General features: G+C 42.3%; 1 protein-coding gene across 2 annotated transcripts in view; it reads left to right on the forward strand.

The window, feature by feature from the left end:
- Positions 1-18,290, forward strand: part of Atp13a5 (ATPase 13A5) — a 130,545-nt gene that overhangs the window by 86,427 nt on the left and 25,828 nt on the right. For both annotated transcript variants that reach the window (XM_005071584.4, XM_013114603.2), the window contains exons 18-25: positions 910-1,034; positions 2,007-2,167; positions 3,834-3,950; positions 5,126-5,205; positions 7,971-8,013; positions 10,767-10,876; positions 14,455-14,551; positions 17,059-17,131. In XM_005071584.4, the coding sequence (XP_005071641.1) occupies positions 910-1,034; positions 2,007-2,167; positions 3,834-3,950; positions 5,126-5,205; positions 7,971-8,013; positions 10,767-10,876; positions 14,455-14,551; positions 17,059-17,131 (806 nt within the window). The remainder of the gene's footprint in view (positions 1-909; positions 1,035-2,006; positions 2,168-3,833; positions 3,951-5,125; positions 5,206-7,970; positions 8,014-10,766; positions 10,877-14,454; positions 14,552-17,058; positions 17,132-18,290) is intronic.

Consider the following 18,290-nt stretch of genomic DNA (forward strand, 5'->3'; position numbering starts at 1 on the left):
ATTTCTTAAGGGAGTTGACCCCCAGTTCCTGAAAAACACATGCTTTGACAAGAAGCACAACATGAAAGACCTGCAGAAGATGAAGGAAGACAGAGTGAGGGCAGTAAGTGTATGTGCAGAGGGCTTTAAGGCTTTTGTGAAGCCTACAGTGGCTAAGCCCAAGACGCCACAGGCCCAACCGCAAACTGAGCTGCCTTGCTTTCATCACTCACCCCAAGCTTGTGAAGTGGCCGAGGATCACAGGCTCTGCCAACTAAAGCCCAAGACTCCAAACCAAGACTGAGACCACCGCTCCATGTTAGGCCCAGGCTTAAGGCAAGCCCCTGTTTCCAGTGAGAGATCTACACATTTGCACACACATACACTCACCCACAAGTGATCACATGTACACTCACATACAAACACAATAAGCAGAATTAACTGCTGAGTTTCACCTCTAGTTAGTAAGAAAAATTAATTTATTTTATGCACAAATTAAATACGGTTTAGTACTTAATAGGTACAGTCTGAACATAAGACATTGTAGTAATGACGACATTTATGCAGAATGCTCTAAGTCACTGGTCACTGCCAAACAGTTATTTTTTTAAAAAATAAGGTCCAGGGAAAATATTAAAATATTTTAGAGATTAAAAATTTGCATAGTTAAGAATTTAAAAGCAAGAGTGGCAAGCTAAGAACACCATTTTTAAGATGTAGTTGGAAGCAAGTGATTGCTTTGGGGGTTGAGACATAGGATGGTGTGGAGATAAGACCATTGTCTTTCAGTATAAGCTCCTAGTTACTTACTTTTTCAATGTGTGCACTATTACATTAATAAAGCAAGATAGAGGTTCTAAAGAAAAGAAATAAATCAGCCATGAGCACCACCATGCACCTTAAAATGTTCATTTTCTCCCAAATCCTAAGGGAGAAAGTGGAGTCTGAGTTGGCATTTCTGGGACTTCTCATAATGGAGAATCGCTTGAAAAAAGAAACAAAGCCAGTGTTGAAGGAGCTGAGCGAGGCCCACATCAGGACTGTGATGATCACAGGTATGTGGGGATCCAGAGCCTGGCAGAATGAAAAGAAGTATGACCTGAGAATGTCCACGTGACTGAGGTAGACGAGACATGTGTTGCGTGGCCCTGCCACCCTTGCTGCAGCAGCAGCAGCAGCAGCACTGCCTTGTTGAGGCAGTGACTGGATCCTATTCTCTGCCCCGCACCACTCATGCTACCCAGGGTTCTATGATTAGAAATATTTGTACACAGGCTGGGGATATGACAGTCAGTACAGGGATTGTTAACAAGCAGAGCTGAGTTCAGATAGTTGGCTCTCTTGTTAAAAAGAGTGAGGTGGCTCATGCCTGTGATTTCTATACTAGAAGGTGGAGGCAGGAGGATGCTGGGGGCTTGCTAGCCAGTAGTCTGGGCAGATCAAGGAGCTCTGGGTTCAATGAGAGACTCTGTTAAGAAAGAAAAAAAAAGCAGAGTGTGATTAAGGAAGACACCTCTGACAGCATATATGAACATACACACCACACACACACACACACACACACACACACACACACACACACACACACACACACGAGAGAAAGAGAGAGAGAGAGAGGGAGGGAGGGAGGGAAGGAGGGAGAGAGGGAGGGAGGGACGGGGAGAGGTTTACACATGGGGACAGACAGACAGGCATAGAACGTGGTAAACAAATCCCAGTGTGGCTTGGTCCTCAGTGATTTCGTCCTGGAATCATATGTTCACCACTGGATGCTATTTGTCATCTCGATATCAGTCATAAAGTCATAAAGAGCTCACACACATCTTCATTCATTTATGTGTGGCTTGGAAACACACAGTGGCAGAGATGTTGAACTTGGGGTTTGCTCAGTACACTTGGGTAGGAGGAAAGACAACTGTAAAACAGCACTGAATGCACTAAATGTATCCTGTGAGTGGCAGCAACAGGAGGAGAGACATCTCCATTTTGATGGATGTAGGTTTGTCCTTAAACTCTCTGTTATCTAGGTGACAATCTTCAAACTGCCATCACTGTTGCTAAGAATTCTCAAATGATTCCTACGGGCAGCCAAATCATCATTGTCGAGGCTAATGAGCCAGGAGACCTTCTTCCTGCCTCTGTGACCTGGCAGCTGGTAGGGACCCAAGAGCCCAGCCCTGCAAGGAAGGTGAGCAGATGTTCAAAGGCCCCTGGCTGGGCCTGAGTTTGTGGAACACAGCCCTGGCATGGTACAACCGTCTGAGTATGGAAGTTGTCACAGTAACAATCCCTCAGGTGTGGCGTGTCTCGAGTGTGGCACTGTGTGGCATTTCCAGTGGCATTTTGCAAACTCAGCCATACATTATCATCACCTGGGGAGTTTACAAACTTCCTACTGCAGGAACTAAGCTTGCCAAGGAGCCCCTCAGCAGACACCAGGGTCTCTGACGCCACACAAATCCATATGCATCTGTGTTGCACAGCACCTTGCTGGGAAGCTAACAGAGGCAGTGTTTTCCAGAAAGCAAACTTCCTGTTCACTTGTCTGAGAAAAGCTCGCCCATGTGAGAATGAGCATGGCCCAACACTCCACTTTCATGTCACTTCAAAGTGTGGTCCTCCAGGCAAGGAATTACAGAAATGTGTCTTGATTCCAGGCTGAGAACTTCTGACATTGTTTCCTGGAAAGGGGACTTTGGTGCAGGACATAGACTGACGTATATACAGAGTGGCCCCGGGTCACCGGGATGGGTTAATTTGGCATAACCTCCATTTACGAGTGCTATGAAAGATGATAGTTCTCCCTGTACCTTCTATGACTTTCTAGTACTCGTTTCAATGTGAACCCGCTTGCTTCATACAGTGTCTGCATCACTCTATGTTACAGAACACTTTGCCCTTGCTAATGCAACCAACAGCTGTCTGTGCTCACATGCACAAGATTAATACCTCATCTGAGGTCCAGCCTCAGTCACATCACAGCCTCAACCTCTCTCCTCCCCTCTGGCTCTTTCCCTACCTTCCTACAAGAAAAGGGTTCCTGTCTTCTTTTACTGGTTTGCAGTTTGCTGTGGAAGAGGAGGGTGGGTTTCTCCTCCTGTTGCTTCACTACAGCGGTTTCCCCCTCCCCCTTCTAAACATAATGTTTTCTATGATATGTATTTCTCTAATGAATAAAATATTCTCACTTCCTGTACTTTTTAAATCCAGCCCTATGGAAGGCAAAGCCTGCTGGTAAATCTTGAGAGAAGCCATTGTCAGTGACTGACAGGAGGAGCCAATGGACATCATCAAATGTGTCCCCTTGTGCTGTTAGCCAGGATGGAGTAGAGCACAGCCGAGGGGATACCCATAAGTGGCAAGGAAGGAAGGGTCTGGGAATGTGTGCCAACTGTGCATGGAAGCGTAGGTGTGGAAGAGCTCTGGGTACCATGAGGGTAGGGGTCCCCTGTTTCAGTAGGGTCAAACAAAAGTCAGAAGTCAGACACAAGAAAGAGTTAGGTACAAATAACCCCAGTATGCCTTCTTGCAAGGGAGAAATGGAAAAATGAATGGTACAAGATCTTAGGAAACACAGGGTATATGACGAGGAAGTAGAGAGACATTCTTGGCACTTTGTTATGAAGGCACAATCAAAGAAACCATGAGAGTTGTTAGAGCATCATGTATTCATGTAACTCCAGGAGGGCATTTTGCTTGTCTTCTCCCTGCAGGTTGAGGTTCCATAGGCAAATGGAACCCCATACACACTGATGCTCATTTCTTTGTGCCACACAAACTTGCTTTCTTCTGTGCTCACAGGGAAGTGGGTACCGCTTACGAGCTTACGCAGAAACAATGCCTTTTGATTTTAGGAAACCTACATCGATATTGGAAACAGTTCTGCACCTGGTGGGAAAGGGTACCATTTTGCAATGAGTGGAAAGTCATACCAAGTGCTATTTCAACATTTCTACAGCATGCTGCCCAAAGTAAGTACTGACGGGATGCAGTGCATTGTCAGGGTCTTCAAGTGAGGGGAGCACAAAGAGTAAAGAAGATGATGGGTTGCTGAGGTGGGCTTGGGGTTTGAGAATGTGCTGAAAGCACTGTGATTTCCCAGGAGGTTCCTGGTCCTATCTAAACCTTCCAGACCCTGTGCATATATGCATATACACCATGTCCCTTCAGACTCAGCACTGACAGACATGCTTACCCCTGAGTCCAGCCTGAGCTCAGCCTCCCTCTCTCCCTCCCTCCCTCCCTCCGTCCCTCCCTCCCTCCTTCCCTCTCTTCTTCCTTCCTTCCTTTCTTCCCCTCCTGGCTCAGCTTCCAAATAGATCCACACATCATCCTTCCTTGTACATTAGTCTCTCTGAAAGCCACTAGCCTGTGTCAGGTGGAGCTCCATTCCCCTGCTGTCTGGAGTCTTAAATCACAGCAGAAGGAAGCAAAAGCACCACAGTTTATTTTCAAAATCATTTATTATCTTGTCCTCTGTGTGTCCTGTTTTAAAATAGTGCTGAAAAGGGTTCCGCTGTCAGTGTGGTGGAGACATGTGGCATACAAACTGAGGGGTAGCAGCCATCTGTCAGCAGAGTCTGAAATATTCTGCCACCTTACCTTCCTTGGTACGTCAAGGACTAGAGAGCATGGGGCCTAAAGGCTTTGAGAAGGCTCTTCTTCCAGGCCCTGTTGTGGAGATGGGAGAATCTGAAGTTCAGAGAGGTTAAGTCACTTAACGTAGGTTTGCACAGAGAGTTGAGGCACATCTGGGTGCGGAACCTCACTTATCACATCTGGTCTGTGACTCTCTTCTATGTCTGTGGCAACAGACAGTGTGTAGTGAAATGAGCTGCATTCCCCAAAAAAATTATACTTCAATTGCTCATGTGCCTCTTAGTTGCTATGTTAATGGGAAGTTACCCCTTCTTGGGAAAAAGAAAAAAAAGTAATTGGGCCCAGCAAAAAAAAAAGGTAATGCAGTTGTGATGGAAGACTTTAAGTTCAATATAAAAGCATTAAATCCCTCATTCCAATTCCTGGCACCAGGACTAATGCCATACATGCAGCACTGTGCTAAATCAGTGGGCAGGGATGACTTTTCAGGATTTTCACTTTTGAAACATTTTCCTTCCTATTCTTACTATGATGTTTTTCTCTTTAGATTCTGGTTAATGGGACAATATTTGCAAGGATGTCTCCTGGACAGAAATCAAGCCTCGTGGAAGAGTTTCAGAAATTAAAGTAAGTGACAGAGTGAAGAAGAGGCCATGCCTGTCCTCTGTGGCTGCATAGCTGCCCACCCCATAGCGTCTAAGGGCAATGCCATTGGTTGTTTTATGTTTCCATGGACTGGGTATCCAGATGTGGCTCATTACAGCCTTGGTTCCTGAACCAAGGATGTAATTATGAAAAGAAATAATTGGGAGTTAACCAGAACTGGAATCTGGTGGTGCTAGGAGGGCAACTTTGCAACCACCTCTCATATGATTAAGCTCTTTCCATGTGTTGGAATAGAGATACTGGTTTTTACTTCGCATTGGAAAATGTCGTTCTCAGCCCTTTGAGATGTGGGTCATTTCACAGGAAAGAGGCTGATGTTACCACTGACTTCCATATGTAGAGTGAGAAAGCAAGAATGATAGATAATAGAGGTAGGAGTAGGTAGAGAGAGGAAAGGAAGGGATAGTGTTATGTTTTTCATTCCCTAATCTGCCTTCTTTTCATTCCAAGTAAGTCACTAGGTCCCACCCATTCTCAAGGGAATGGATTTCAGAATATCGTGAAGCGTAGGAGGTGGGGACAATTGAGGCACATTTTAGACACCCCCAAAGAACACTCATCTTGTGCCCATGAAGCCTTGCAGGAGCTTTACCAGCTTAAATGCTTAGAGCAGAGCTGAATAAGGGCTTGTGCGGCTCAGAATGGGAAAGTGTGTGAGTTCTCTCCCAAAGCCATCAGCTTGATCCAGTAAGTGATAAGTGATCCTTTCAGATCCTCTTGGCATTAGGTGAAATGGCAGCTGGCAGGGACCAGAGGCAGAGAGCAGATCCAGAACTCTCTTAGAGCACTGATAACCAAGTCACATCTGAATGGAAAAGTTCTTGCTGAGGTCAGACTTACCTGTTCGTTACCTCGGGAAAGTGTTATGGTTTCTAGCCTGAAGGTTTCAGACAGAAAGAAAAAAAAAGACATAAGAAGCAGTGAAACAGGATAATTGTTGCTAACTCATGTCAGAGTCAAGAGTCTGTCTCTTACTATCAGGTTTGATTGGCTGAGTTTCATAGCAAAGTCTCAAATGCCTTCCATTACAGCTTCCCTATGCTTTCAGATGGTGTAAGTGGCCAGGTGTAAGAGGCCAGCTCATTCACACGGTCATCGCATGACATTGCCTAAAGAGAATAATTTTCCCTGTCTCAGATGCCTAAGAGATGTTGTTGGCTGACACTCTGAAATCCACATACCACTGAAACCCAATTAGCTTAGGAAGACACATACTGGGGGGCAGTGCAAGCTGTCTTCTCGGTTACCTATCTTCTCTTTGAGGTCTTCCCTTAGCTGTGCATATCAAACTCTCTGGATTATCTTTCTAAAACAAGGAAACACTAGGAGATATAAGACTCCTGGTTACTCTTCCTAGTGTGATGAGGACACTCAATATGGGCTTTAAGTTTTGAGGGGGAGAAGTCAGTTAGATGACTACAGGGACTTTGGCACTATGAGATGATATACAAGCACTTGATTTCACTAGCCCAGCATTAGGCTGAGTTTGTCTATACAGACCACATTTGAACTATAGAAAGTGTCAAAAGGATAACTTCTTATGGACCAACTAATGATAAGGATAGTGCAACAGAACTTCATTTTGTCATTTATGATCTGATTTTGGAAAGATGCCACTGAATCATTTAGAGCATTGCCACAAGTCACTGTTGATAATGTGCCATTCACTTGTAATAGAAGGCCCAATGTTTAGATCCTGTAACACTAATAATAAAAACCTAGAAATAGATATTGGGGTTCGAGCTTCAAGCTGAATATCAGAGATGAAAAGCAGCCGGTCACTAGCTCCTACTTCTACCTCAGACTGAAAGGACTGATCCTGATTTCATAAACTCTCACCAAGCCTCAAACTGCTGCCTCTCCTCAACATGGCTGGAGACTAAATCTCAAAATTCAGCCTGAGATGCTGGGCTCCTGTCTTTTATATACCTCTTTAGGGCTGGGATTAAAGACATGAGCTCTAATTCTCTTTTATACTGATTCAGTCTTGTGTAGCCTTGAGTGGCCTTTAACTCACAGAGAGATCCATCTATCTACCTTTGTTTCCTGAGTCCTGGGATTAGAGGTGTGTGCCACTACTGATTAGGTTAACTAGTGTGACTGGCTTTGCGTTTTGATACTTCAGAAAATCTTTATTAAATCATAAATAACATGTCACCACAAGATCCTGGCTACATACCAAGCTGATATACAGGGGGTGCTCATCACCTCACTGCCACTCTGAGATGCATCCTGAACATGTGTATGCTCTAGTTGTATCTGTCAAACCATGTACCAGGGACTCTCCTCCTAGTGGTGGAAGTGAACTTTCAGCAACAGTGAGAGCAACTTGGCCAGGTTAGGCTGTGCTCTGCCTCTTAGGTTGAGTGAGAAGTACTGTAATCATGACCTCATTATAATCATGACTCCATGCCCTTGAGCTTGATATGATGGACATAGTCAACCTGACTTTCTTTTCAAATGTGTGATTACCATCATTGCTGATGGCGGCCCTGATGTTATCACTGTCATTTCAGTGATTGAGACAAATAAAGTTGTGGGGGAGGGTTTCTTCTCTTGAACCAAGGATCTCCAAGTCATTTTCTTGATTCCACATCTGTTCAGAACACACACACACACACACACACACACACACACACACACACACACTGGAGAGGAGTTGGTTATAGTGGAAGCTATTCAGGAGAACGTCTGACCTGTTGACTGTTGTATCTTTTACTTTATAGTTATTATGTGGGCATGTGTGGAGATGGAGCCAATGACTGTGGGGTGAGTACACATGACTTCTGCTAACACAGGCAGCACTACAGAATCTCTCTTGTACTCCCCAAGGAACCTCTGGGACCTCTGCATCCTTCCTCCAGCAGCCACTGGGGTCATGCCTATCTCTCCCTGAGTACAGGTTGGAAACAGAAAGAAGCAGTGTCACTTCCACTGCCTTCTGGCAATTCCCAGAATAATAAAGTGACCTGTTGACACTCCCAAAGTTTAGATCCATTGAGGACTTTACAAGACTTTCTGGCTTAATCCTTTAAGGTCACTGATAAGGAGAGGAAGTCTCTGGGAGGGGGCGTGCTTTTGCACAGAGTGCACAGCTGGTAATGCCTTAGAGAAGAAAAAGGTTGAAACTCATAAAGTTTTTAATTATGTGTAAGTTGCATTTATTCCCACCAAACCCACTCTGAAGTTAATTTTTGAACATTAGGTTTCTCCCAAATTGTTATGAAATCCTAAATGGTATGGTTCTTACACACTATTAAAAAAACCAAGATTAAATGAGTCTCAGGTTATTCTTCATTATATAATGTACTATCTGTGTGGCATGCATACAGCAGAAGGGGAGTATATATTTTATACTCTGACTTTGGAAGATGTGGGTGAAATAGCAGCTGGCTTGGAGGACTATTTATAAACTTTAATAGGTACAGTGGTACAGGAATTGAAGAATAGGGCTGAGGTTATAGAGGAATAGTAGAGGACTTGCCTAGCATGTGAGGTGCTCAACCCATCAAAATAGTGTGGAACTGAAAAGGAGAATGAAGAGGAGGAGAGAGCACAGGGAGGAAGCACAAAGGGAAAAAGAAAATTGCCTTATATTCTTTAGATAACAAGGTAGGTAGGTAGACAGATGGATATAGATAGGATACTAAAGATAGAGACAGATGATAGATAAGTAGATAGACAGAGCATTTATATATGTATATATCTCAGAGTTTATTAGATATTTAAGATCTGACTATTCATTTTACTTTCCTCTTAAATATTTTCTCCAATGTCTGTGAAAAAATGTGTTCATACTGAAATTGCCCGTGTTTCATTAGAAGACAGTTGTTAGTCTATTCATTCAGCGTAGGGTGAATCCTACTGCTATTAATTATGTGAGATTTATGGCAAAACAAAAAATATCAAAAGGACATAATAACCTTGACATACAGCAGATGACCTTAAATGACATAGGAGAGGCATAAAACACTAGGGGAGAAAAGAAAAGGGAGGCGATATTCTAAGACTTATAGAGCTCGAATCTACTGCATAACAAAGCGTGAAACCATGTACTAGAGAGCAACCTGAACACAAAAAAATCTCATTTCAGTCATACAGTTCCTATGAGATTAGAAGTTTTCTCTGGCTTGCCAATGGGCTAATCTTCTATACTTTTACTGGACAGCTTTTAGCCTTCATATGAAATTAAAGAGTCCACATATCTGTGATGCAATGTACCACCAAGTGCCTGTGGGTATATGCGCCTGAGTTGGGCATCTAGTACCCCATACTCTTTACCAGCAGTTAGCCAGTTGGATCAATCAGCAGAGAAAGTTGGAATTAGATGTCCTCTTCTTTTCATTAGGATGGCCTTGCTAAGAGTAAGAACTGAGATAGTAGAAGTCTCCATGACCATTCAAATTCTGTCATTCTTTTTAAAAGATTTGTTTTTCATTGTGTGTGTGTCTGTGTCTGTGTGTGTGTGTGTGTAAGAGAGAGGGGGTGGAATTCAAATGCCTGCAGGACCCAGATACCATAGAGATAGAATTACAGATAGCTGTGAGCCTCCCAAATGTGAGAAAAACAGAACTTAGGTTCTCTGCAAAAATAGTATGGGCTGTTATTTGCTAAGTCAGTGTTTCAAAACCTGTGGGTCATGACCCCTTTGCAGTCCAACAACCTTTTCACAGAGGTCAGATAGAAGATATCCTTCATATTGGATAATTTACATTATGACTCATGATAGCAGCAAAATTACAGCTATGAATTAACAACAAAAATAATTTTATATTTATGGTTGGGGTCACCAAAACATGAGGAACTGTATTAAAGGGTCACAGCATTAGGAAGATTGAGAACCAGTGTGCTGTCATCTCTCCAACCCTCTGTCTTCTTTTTATAGAAATTTTGAATGGCTACTTCCATTTTCTGAAGCTATATGCATGCCACATAGATAGTACATTATGTGTGCATGTATGGAAGTGTGCACACACACATACACACAAACCTACTATGGATCACAGCACAATCAGTTTTTATTTCATGGTGACTTTATGGACCAGGGAGACAGGGTATACAGATAAAGGGATAGTTTGAATAGAGATCTGAAGATGGACAGGCACAGCTCCTTAGTTAGGGTTTCTATTGCTGTGAAGAGACTCCATGACCAAAATAACTCTTATAAAGGAGAACATTTAATTCATCCCATTATCATCATGGAGGGGAGCATGGTGGCATGCAGACAGACCTGGTGCTGGAGGAATAGCTAAGAATTCTATATCTTATAGAAAACAGGAAGTCAACTGAGACATTGGGCAGTATCCTGAGCATAGGAAACCTCAAAGCCCACCCCCGTAGTGACACACTTCTTCCAACAAAGCCATACTTCCTAATAGTGCCACTTCCTATGAGACTATGGGGGCCAATTACATTCAAACTATAACATGCAGCATTGAACTGACATGACAAATCACTTTGGTATTTGAGTATTAAGAGCCTGGTCTGAGGAGTCACAGTTTGACTTGGGTGGATCATTCCAGGCTTTGAAAATGGCTCATGCAGGCATCTCGCTATCAGAACAGGAAGCATCTGTGGCATCTCCCTTCACCTCCAAAATAGCCAATATCGAGTGTGTGCCTCATCTCATCAGGTAAGCCGCCTCTTCCTCTCTACTGCATCAGGTAATCACCGTGGCTCATTGTCTGGTTTCTGGAAATACATGGAATTGGGCACTAACTTCAAGTCAAAAAGGCCAGGGCAGGTGTGGGTTCAGTGCTGCTGGCCCATTAGCCAAGGAATAATGCCTATTGCTTGAAAATCTGATTTTCAATGAGTTTTAAGAAATAGATGAGTGTGTTAGGTAGACTGCTAAAAATCTTGCTTTGATATTTAAAACTCGACTGTTGTCTTTTCTTTCTCTTTCCTATGCTGGATACCTTCTAAGATATTTTATCAAGAGTTTGGGGTGGGGGAGAAAATGATGAGAATACATCATTAGATAGCTTTCCCCAGTACTATTGTATAACCCTAAAATAAAAATTCAAAAACATCTAGGATGTTGACATAGAAGGAATTATACTTCATAGGAGAAGGGGGAAAGGGGACATATGTTTGCTTTTCTTCACCGCACTCATTTCTAGTCTCCTTGTATTTTAAGTATAATGAAGACTAAAGCATCCACGTTTACATTTTGTTCATAAATCTTCCCCCCTGGTGTTGCTGGAATACTTGGGGGTAACTGGGCATCTCCATGTCCAGTGGGCTGGAAGTCATCACTCAGCTTACCCTGAAAGGAAAATCACTTGGTTCTCTACTAGGTTTCTTGGTGCCTCAGAGGAATACTGGTGGGAAATCATCAAGCCTGAAATACCCTGTCCTTCCTCTATGTCAGTCAAGCAGCTGGGTCATATCCTTCATCCGTGGGCACCTACGCCTGTGTTCTTCTGTACCCTTTAGCACTATCACCCCCTGTACACACAAATCATGGCTGTGACCCAATGTATTATGCATCTAGAATGTACTTTAAGTGAAGTGTGTTGGTTTAGAATACAAGGAGTGATATAAAATTTGTTAGGGGCAGCTGGCTTATTGGTAAGACTTCAGGTAAACTTCCTTTCCTTTTGTATTTCAAATCCTGAAAAAGTTAGATATGTCTCAGTGTTCAATTCTTTTATCCATTGGTATTCTCCACACATGCCTATTCCTGAGAATGAATTCTAGAAGGGCGATGAGTTACAAGGCTTACACAAATAGGTCTAGGTCCACAGGTTTCAGTGTCATTCTTCAGAGCGTGAGACACTGGTTGAAGTCCTCGAGGGAAAAGCTGTTACCTGTTTTCAATTCTGTATCAAGCATTGTATCTAACTCTAAGCTTGGTATAGCAGAACATTAGATGCATGACTGCAGGATATACCAATAAATGTATGAGCTACTAAAATTCATAATCATTAAGAGTAGCAGCAATCCTGAAAGCTCATGAGGACAATTATATCCTGCCCTCAGAACCATGCTTTATACTTTGTTTTGACTCTGTTGTCTTAATTTTCTTGAAAATATATACAACTGTAGGGGGGAAAAGATGAAATCATAATGTTTATGTCAGCCTTGGGAAAACAATCCGGGATTTCTCAGCCTATTTTCTCCTCCATCCTTTGTTGAAAACAAATGCTAGCTGTTCACAGCCTGGTGGGAAACATCTGCCTGAAGAACCCTGGCCCATCTCCCAACCTAACACTCATCTTGCCTGAGGCAAGTAGTTAGTAGTTTGGCTTACAGGTTTGCCATTCTATGTTTCTGTATAGTTATAATATCTTCGAGCTGAGCAGGTGCCCATGTCACTAGGGACTAAAACAAAGCTAAATCCATGTGGGCTCATGTCTGCCCTGGCAAGAGGAAGCTGCAGAACCATCAAGCTACATTCTCACACTGTCCTCTGATCCACTACCATCCAATGAACCTTAGCCATAGTTCATTCCCCCCAAATGATGAATAAGCAGTTTCCCAGCTGTAGTTTCTATAGTTGTATTGATCGTTTGATCTCTTCACCAGTTCAGAATATGATGTTGGTTTCTTCAGAGGATATCACAGATGGCAAAAACATCAGAATCCAAATTTTAGAGTTGATTCCATGCTTTGTAAGAGCACCAGTCTTTTAGCTTCATGTATCTGAGAGCTGATAAAAACTCGTTCAACTCCAGGAAGTATATGCTAAGATAAAAGAAATTAGGACCAAGTCGATGCTTGACATGGCAGATTGCTATAATTCTGTGCTATGCATAGAATGTACACAATAATATTCTTACTTTATGGAAAGAACAGGGCAGATTCATTTCATATCCTTTTGTAATAATTGTTAGTGTAATGTTGGCACTTCATAAAACCTAAGTAAAAGTGGGTCAAGGATTGATGAGAATGAACAAATGGATGACAGGTTAAATAGGTCATTGGATATAGTTAATTAATTAATGCTTTCCTGTCATGGACAAGATGATGGGTTTAATTCCTAGCACTGCATACACTAGTGAATGCTAGTAATCCCAGTATTCAGGATGTGGAGGCAGAAGCACCAAGAGTTCAATGAATAAAACAAGGGCCTGGAGAGATGTCTCAGTGGGTCAGAGCATGTGGTATGCAAGCTTAAGGACCTGAGTTCAAATCCCAAGCACCTACATAAAAAGTTTGATGTGGCTTTGTCTGCCTGGAACCCCAGTGTTGGGGATCAGAGACAAGTGGACCCTAATAGTGCCTCAATCAGCGACTTAGGCAAACAACACAGTTCCAACTCTGTGAGAGACTTTGTCTCAGTCCACTGGGTGGAAAGTAATAGAAGAGGACATGTAACCTCCTATTTTGGTCTTCACATGTATGTGTACGAGTGTATGTACCTGTATATTAACATGCATGTAACACATACACACACAAATAAAAATTTAAGAAAACTAAGTAATTTCCTGAGGAGATAACTCAGTGGTAGAGTACTTGTCTAGCATGTGGAAGGACCAGGATTTGATTTTCAGCACTGTAAAAAAAAAAGGTGAACATAAAATAAACAATAGTTGAAGGAATGAATAGATGGCTAAGTGATTATATATCAACAGGCTCTTAAACATGAATTCCTTGCTTACCTTAAGTGGGTCACCTGTATCACCTCCTCTAGTGGGGCACTCACATCACACTCTAAGGCCTGGGGTCATCGTGGAAGAGGGAGCCGAAGGAATGCAAGTGATGAACAATAGGTCTTTGCTATGAGTGTGATATTGCTGTACCACACATGAACTCACTAACAGTTACAGTTGCTTGCATAGGGCACACACAAAACCTAATCCCTAAATATTCAGTTGTGAACTCTCCTGGGCAGCCTCCATGACGCGTGAGTCAAGGGCTACTTCAGAGATGTAATCAGTGGTGAGTTACGGTTAGTGTCACACCCATGCTAATGGGTGGCTTTGATTAAATCTATAAAATAATGGCTTAAAACAAAGAAGAAACAAAAATCATAAAGACACAAAAGTGGAACAGGGACTTGGTGCAAAGGGTAAGAGTCTTGGTAAGGTCTAGAAGGGGATATGAGAGGGTGGAGAGATGACTTACCAAGTGTATTCTATTATGATATACATATATGAAATTGTCAAAGAATGAAACCTTTTTAAATGAACTTCTTTTGAAATAGAAAGAGTAGGGGCTGTGTGGCCCATATAAACAGATTTTGTGTTTGTTTGCTCTAAACAGGGAGGGCCGAGCTGCTCTGGTTTCATCCTTTGGTGTATTTAAATACTTGACCATGTACGGCATCATCCAGTTTATTGGAACATCACTTCTCTACTGGGTACGAATTCAAATCATTTCTTCTCAGTTCTAATCGTATTTATAGCTTTGGGATGTGGATCCTGCACCCTATTTAATGTTTATAAATACATGACATTTCTCAGAAACAGGTGCCTACAAACTTGAGAACCCAAGGTGCTTCGTGCAAGCTGAGGCTAGAAGTCAGTAGCCCTGGATCTGTTGTCTAGGGTGTTGGTTTATCTCTGGATAACCCTCATAAGCCCCTGTCTCTTCCTTGGGGGTCTAAACAGAACTTGAGAACAGCCTAAATATAACTCTGCAGGAAATGAATCTGCCTCCAACTGTGGAATATTTTTGGTAAAAGACTCAAAGAGATAAAAAGGAAGAGAAGTTTTTGAATTTGATTTTGAAGGATGGGAATGCTGAAAATCTCCCACAGTGGGGCTGTGCTCCTGAACCTACCCAGAATTCAATAGTGTTAGACGCATCATCAGCAAAGGATTGGCGAGTCCTTAAAACTACAAAGGCCTCTGAAAAACAAGTGTGACAGTCATTTAGAAGTGAGCTCCATAGAGGATCTGTGTGTAGATTTAAAATAGTCTTCATTATTTCAAGCATAGTTTGCTCTACAATAAAACAACCCAACAGACTCAAAGCCCAAGCAGGGAATTAAGCTGTTTTATTGCTTTGGGGGGGTTTTAATAGATGAATGAGGAGACCAGGATTCAGGAATCTTGTTGCTGACTGCTGGCAAGGATGCTAAATGGCCATCAGGTGGGGAGGGGTCAGGTCGGGGTACACCATTCAAGTCTTACCTCCATCCAAAATGCAAAGCAGGTCTTTCCCTTGGCCAACGACCACCTCTGGAAAGTAGTGGCCTATATTCAAGGTCTCCACAGTTCTATGATAGTTGTTCTTATTAAAAACCCTAAAACTGCTATTGAACAGTTTTCCTTGTGTTTCTGTTTCTATGTAACTTTCCCATGCAGAGGGGAAAGGATAAGAGGAAGTAACCAGGGACCAGGGAGATGACCCAGTCAGTGAAGTGCTTGCTGTGTCCAGAGCCCCAGCACCCACATAAAAAGCTGGGCTTGGTAACTACACCTTATAGTCCCAGTGATGGAAGGCGGAGACAGTGGGATCCTAGGTACTCAATGGCCAGGCAGTTTAGATAACTGGTGAGCTCCAGGTAGTGAGAGATCATCTCAAAAAAAAAAAGAAAACAAAGAAAATAAGGTGGAGAGCCACAGAGGGAGACAACTGATCCTGACCTTTGGCCTCCACACATGCATACACAGACACATACCCCTTCACATGCAGGTGCACCCAGAATGTGTTCAGTACCCACATACACACACACATGCATGCCCACGTGTGCATGAGCATACACACACACACACACACACACACACACACACACACACACACAGGAGGGGATTAGATAAAGAACAGTGGGAGATCAGGAGGCACGGTGTACCTACCTTTTCATAAAAAAGCATGCAGAGCAGAAGAGCCTGAGGTGTCATTGGAAGCAGGCCACGCAACAGTTGTCCACTGCTGCTTGGAGCCTGATGGGTATGTCCTCTGAGTACCTCAACCTGGACCCTAGTACAGAAGCTTTGGAAAGACCAGCATATGTTCACATGCAAACATCTGCAACAAGACAAAATCAGATTACAGGGTAGAACTCAATCACTAGCTCTGAAGCAGGTCACTGGCCTGGCTGCACAAGGTCCAGAAAAGACTTTCCTCAAGAGTAATGTTTTGATCTTTTGGCCTTATGAGCTCAGCTCCAAAACTGTCAACTGTAAAGCCAAGTTCTGTGTGTACACAGACCTCAGGAAGGCAGAGGTGGCAGACTGAAGTCTTCAGTGGGTTTACTTAGAGCAGTGGTTCTCAACCTGTGGGTTAAATCCTATTTGGGAGGTGACCTACCCTTTCGAAGGTCATACCTAAGACCAGATATTTATATTATGGGAAGCATAGATATTTATATTATGATGCACAATAGTAGCAAAATTACAGTTATGAAATAGCAACAAATAATTTTATAGTTGGGGGTCATTACAACATGAGGAGGGTTGAGAACCATTGGTTTAGATCACTAGTTTAGTAGGGAAAGGCCTTGTTCAGTTTGGGAACGTGAGTGAACTCCAGCTTCATTATGTTGTCACTCAATCCATACTCAAGAGTAGAGACCTACCCCGGTTAAAAGAATTGGGGCCTTGACTTTGCATTTTGTTTAAAATTCCATTAGAAACTTTCAGACTTCCACATCTAGTGCTGAGAATTCAGCTGTCCAGGCTGTGATGATGCCTGTCAGAGTTAAAGTGGCCAGTAGGAGGTTGACTGGGTTCTGATTATGTCACTGGTAATAAAGAAATGAGTCAAATACTGAGAAAACAGCTACTGGGGTCATTTAGTCTAATGGGATCCTGATGGGTTTTGGTCCATATTTTCTTTTTGAGTGCTCTAAAAAGAGTCCTGTGAATTGAGAAATGCTACAGTAACAGGCATGGTACTAACGCCAGCTCTTTCTTTTTCCAGCAACTACAGCTCTTTGGTAATTACCAGTATCTCATGCAAGATGTGGCCATCACACTGATGGTCAGCTTAACAAGTAAGTTTGTATGTATATGAGTTTGTTTGTGCAGTCCAGAAACCCAAATAAGAACAGAATAACTAAAACCTCATTGTTTATTAATTTATTTAAAATAACATTGGGAGTGAGTGGAAACATGGAGCCTCTAAACCTGCAGCATAATAATCTGATAATAAATCAGTCTTTGCTTTAAGAACTTGTCAACATATTCATAGTTCTTTGTAGTTTTGTATCCTGTCCATAGAAAAATGGGTAAGAAACCAAGAAAGGACTTTTTTAAAACCCAGAGGTCACTTTCCATTATTCAACTCTATTTCACATTGACACAAAGTTAGATTTTTGCTAGGTCTTTGACTTGTGAGAACAAATGCTAATGTTTTATTCTGGTGCAGTTCTCTGGGAAGCGAGGTAGGGCTCACAGCAGCTATTGCTCACTCCTTTCTTTGGAGGTGACACTGATAAAGTGCTCTTGATCAAGGAACTCGGGACCTGATGCTAACTCTTAATAACCGAGAAAGGTGACTGTCTCAACAGAGAGCACGAAGAAGAATGGCACTGTCACCTTTTCTTTGTTCAGCAGTGAGGGGTGTTATGAAAAACAACAGATAAAATATCAGGCATCTCAGGATATTAATAACCTTGACAATTTCATGTCGCATCTTAAAACACAAAACTGATATTGAAGTCATCTATTATATCTATCTGATGATAAAAATTTACCAGTCTCTATGATATAAGTAATATCAATTTTGATTATTAGGTTAAAGTGTCTATTCCAAGCCTATTTTATATTTTCTACTACCTGTTATTAATATTCATCTTATTGAACAATTTTGAATCAGTGATAGTGATTCTATAATGCTGGATATTTTAAAGCAATTTGAATGATTCATTTATGAATGATGCTGCAAAAGGAAGGAACCCTGGGAGGTCCCAGAGCCTGCTATAGCAGGCAGTGCTAGGAGATGAAGGCCATGGCTGTCTCCTAGCATACAGATATTTCCTGGGAACAAGACATGGCGTACACAGATATGTAAGTAAATAACAAAACTGTGATAATATTGCCTTTTCCCAGTATTAACTTTGCACTGGACTAGGAAACATGAGGAGATTTGATGAGGGTCATTGTATAGAGGTCACATTCTGTGGTCCTCAACTTCAAAGGAAGAAGATGAAC

The sequence above is a fragment of the Mesocricetus auratus genome, unplaced genomic scaffold (genome assembly GCF_017639785.1).
Source record: "Mesocricetus auratus isolate SY011 unplaced genomic scaffold, BCM_Maur_2.0 Super-Scaffold_100008, whole genome shotgun sequence".
In the NCBI taxonomy this organism is placed as follows: domain Eukaryota; kingdom Metazoa; phylum Chordata; class Mammalia; order Rodentia; family Cricetidae; genus Mesocricetus; species Mesocricetus auratus.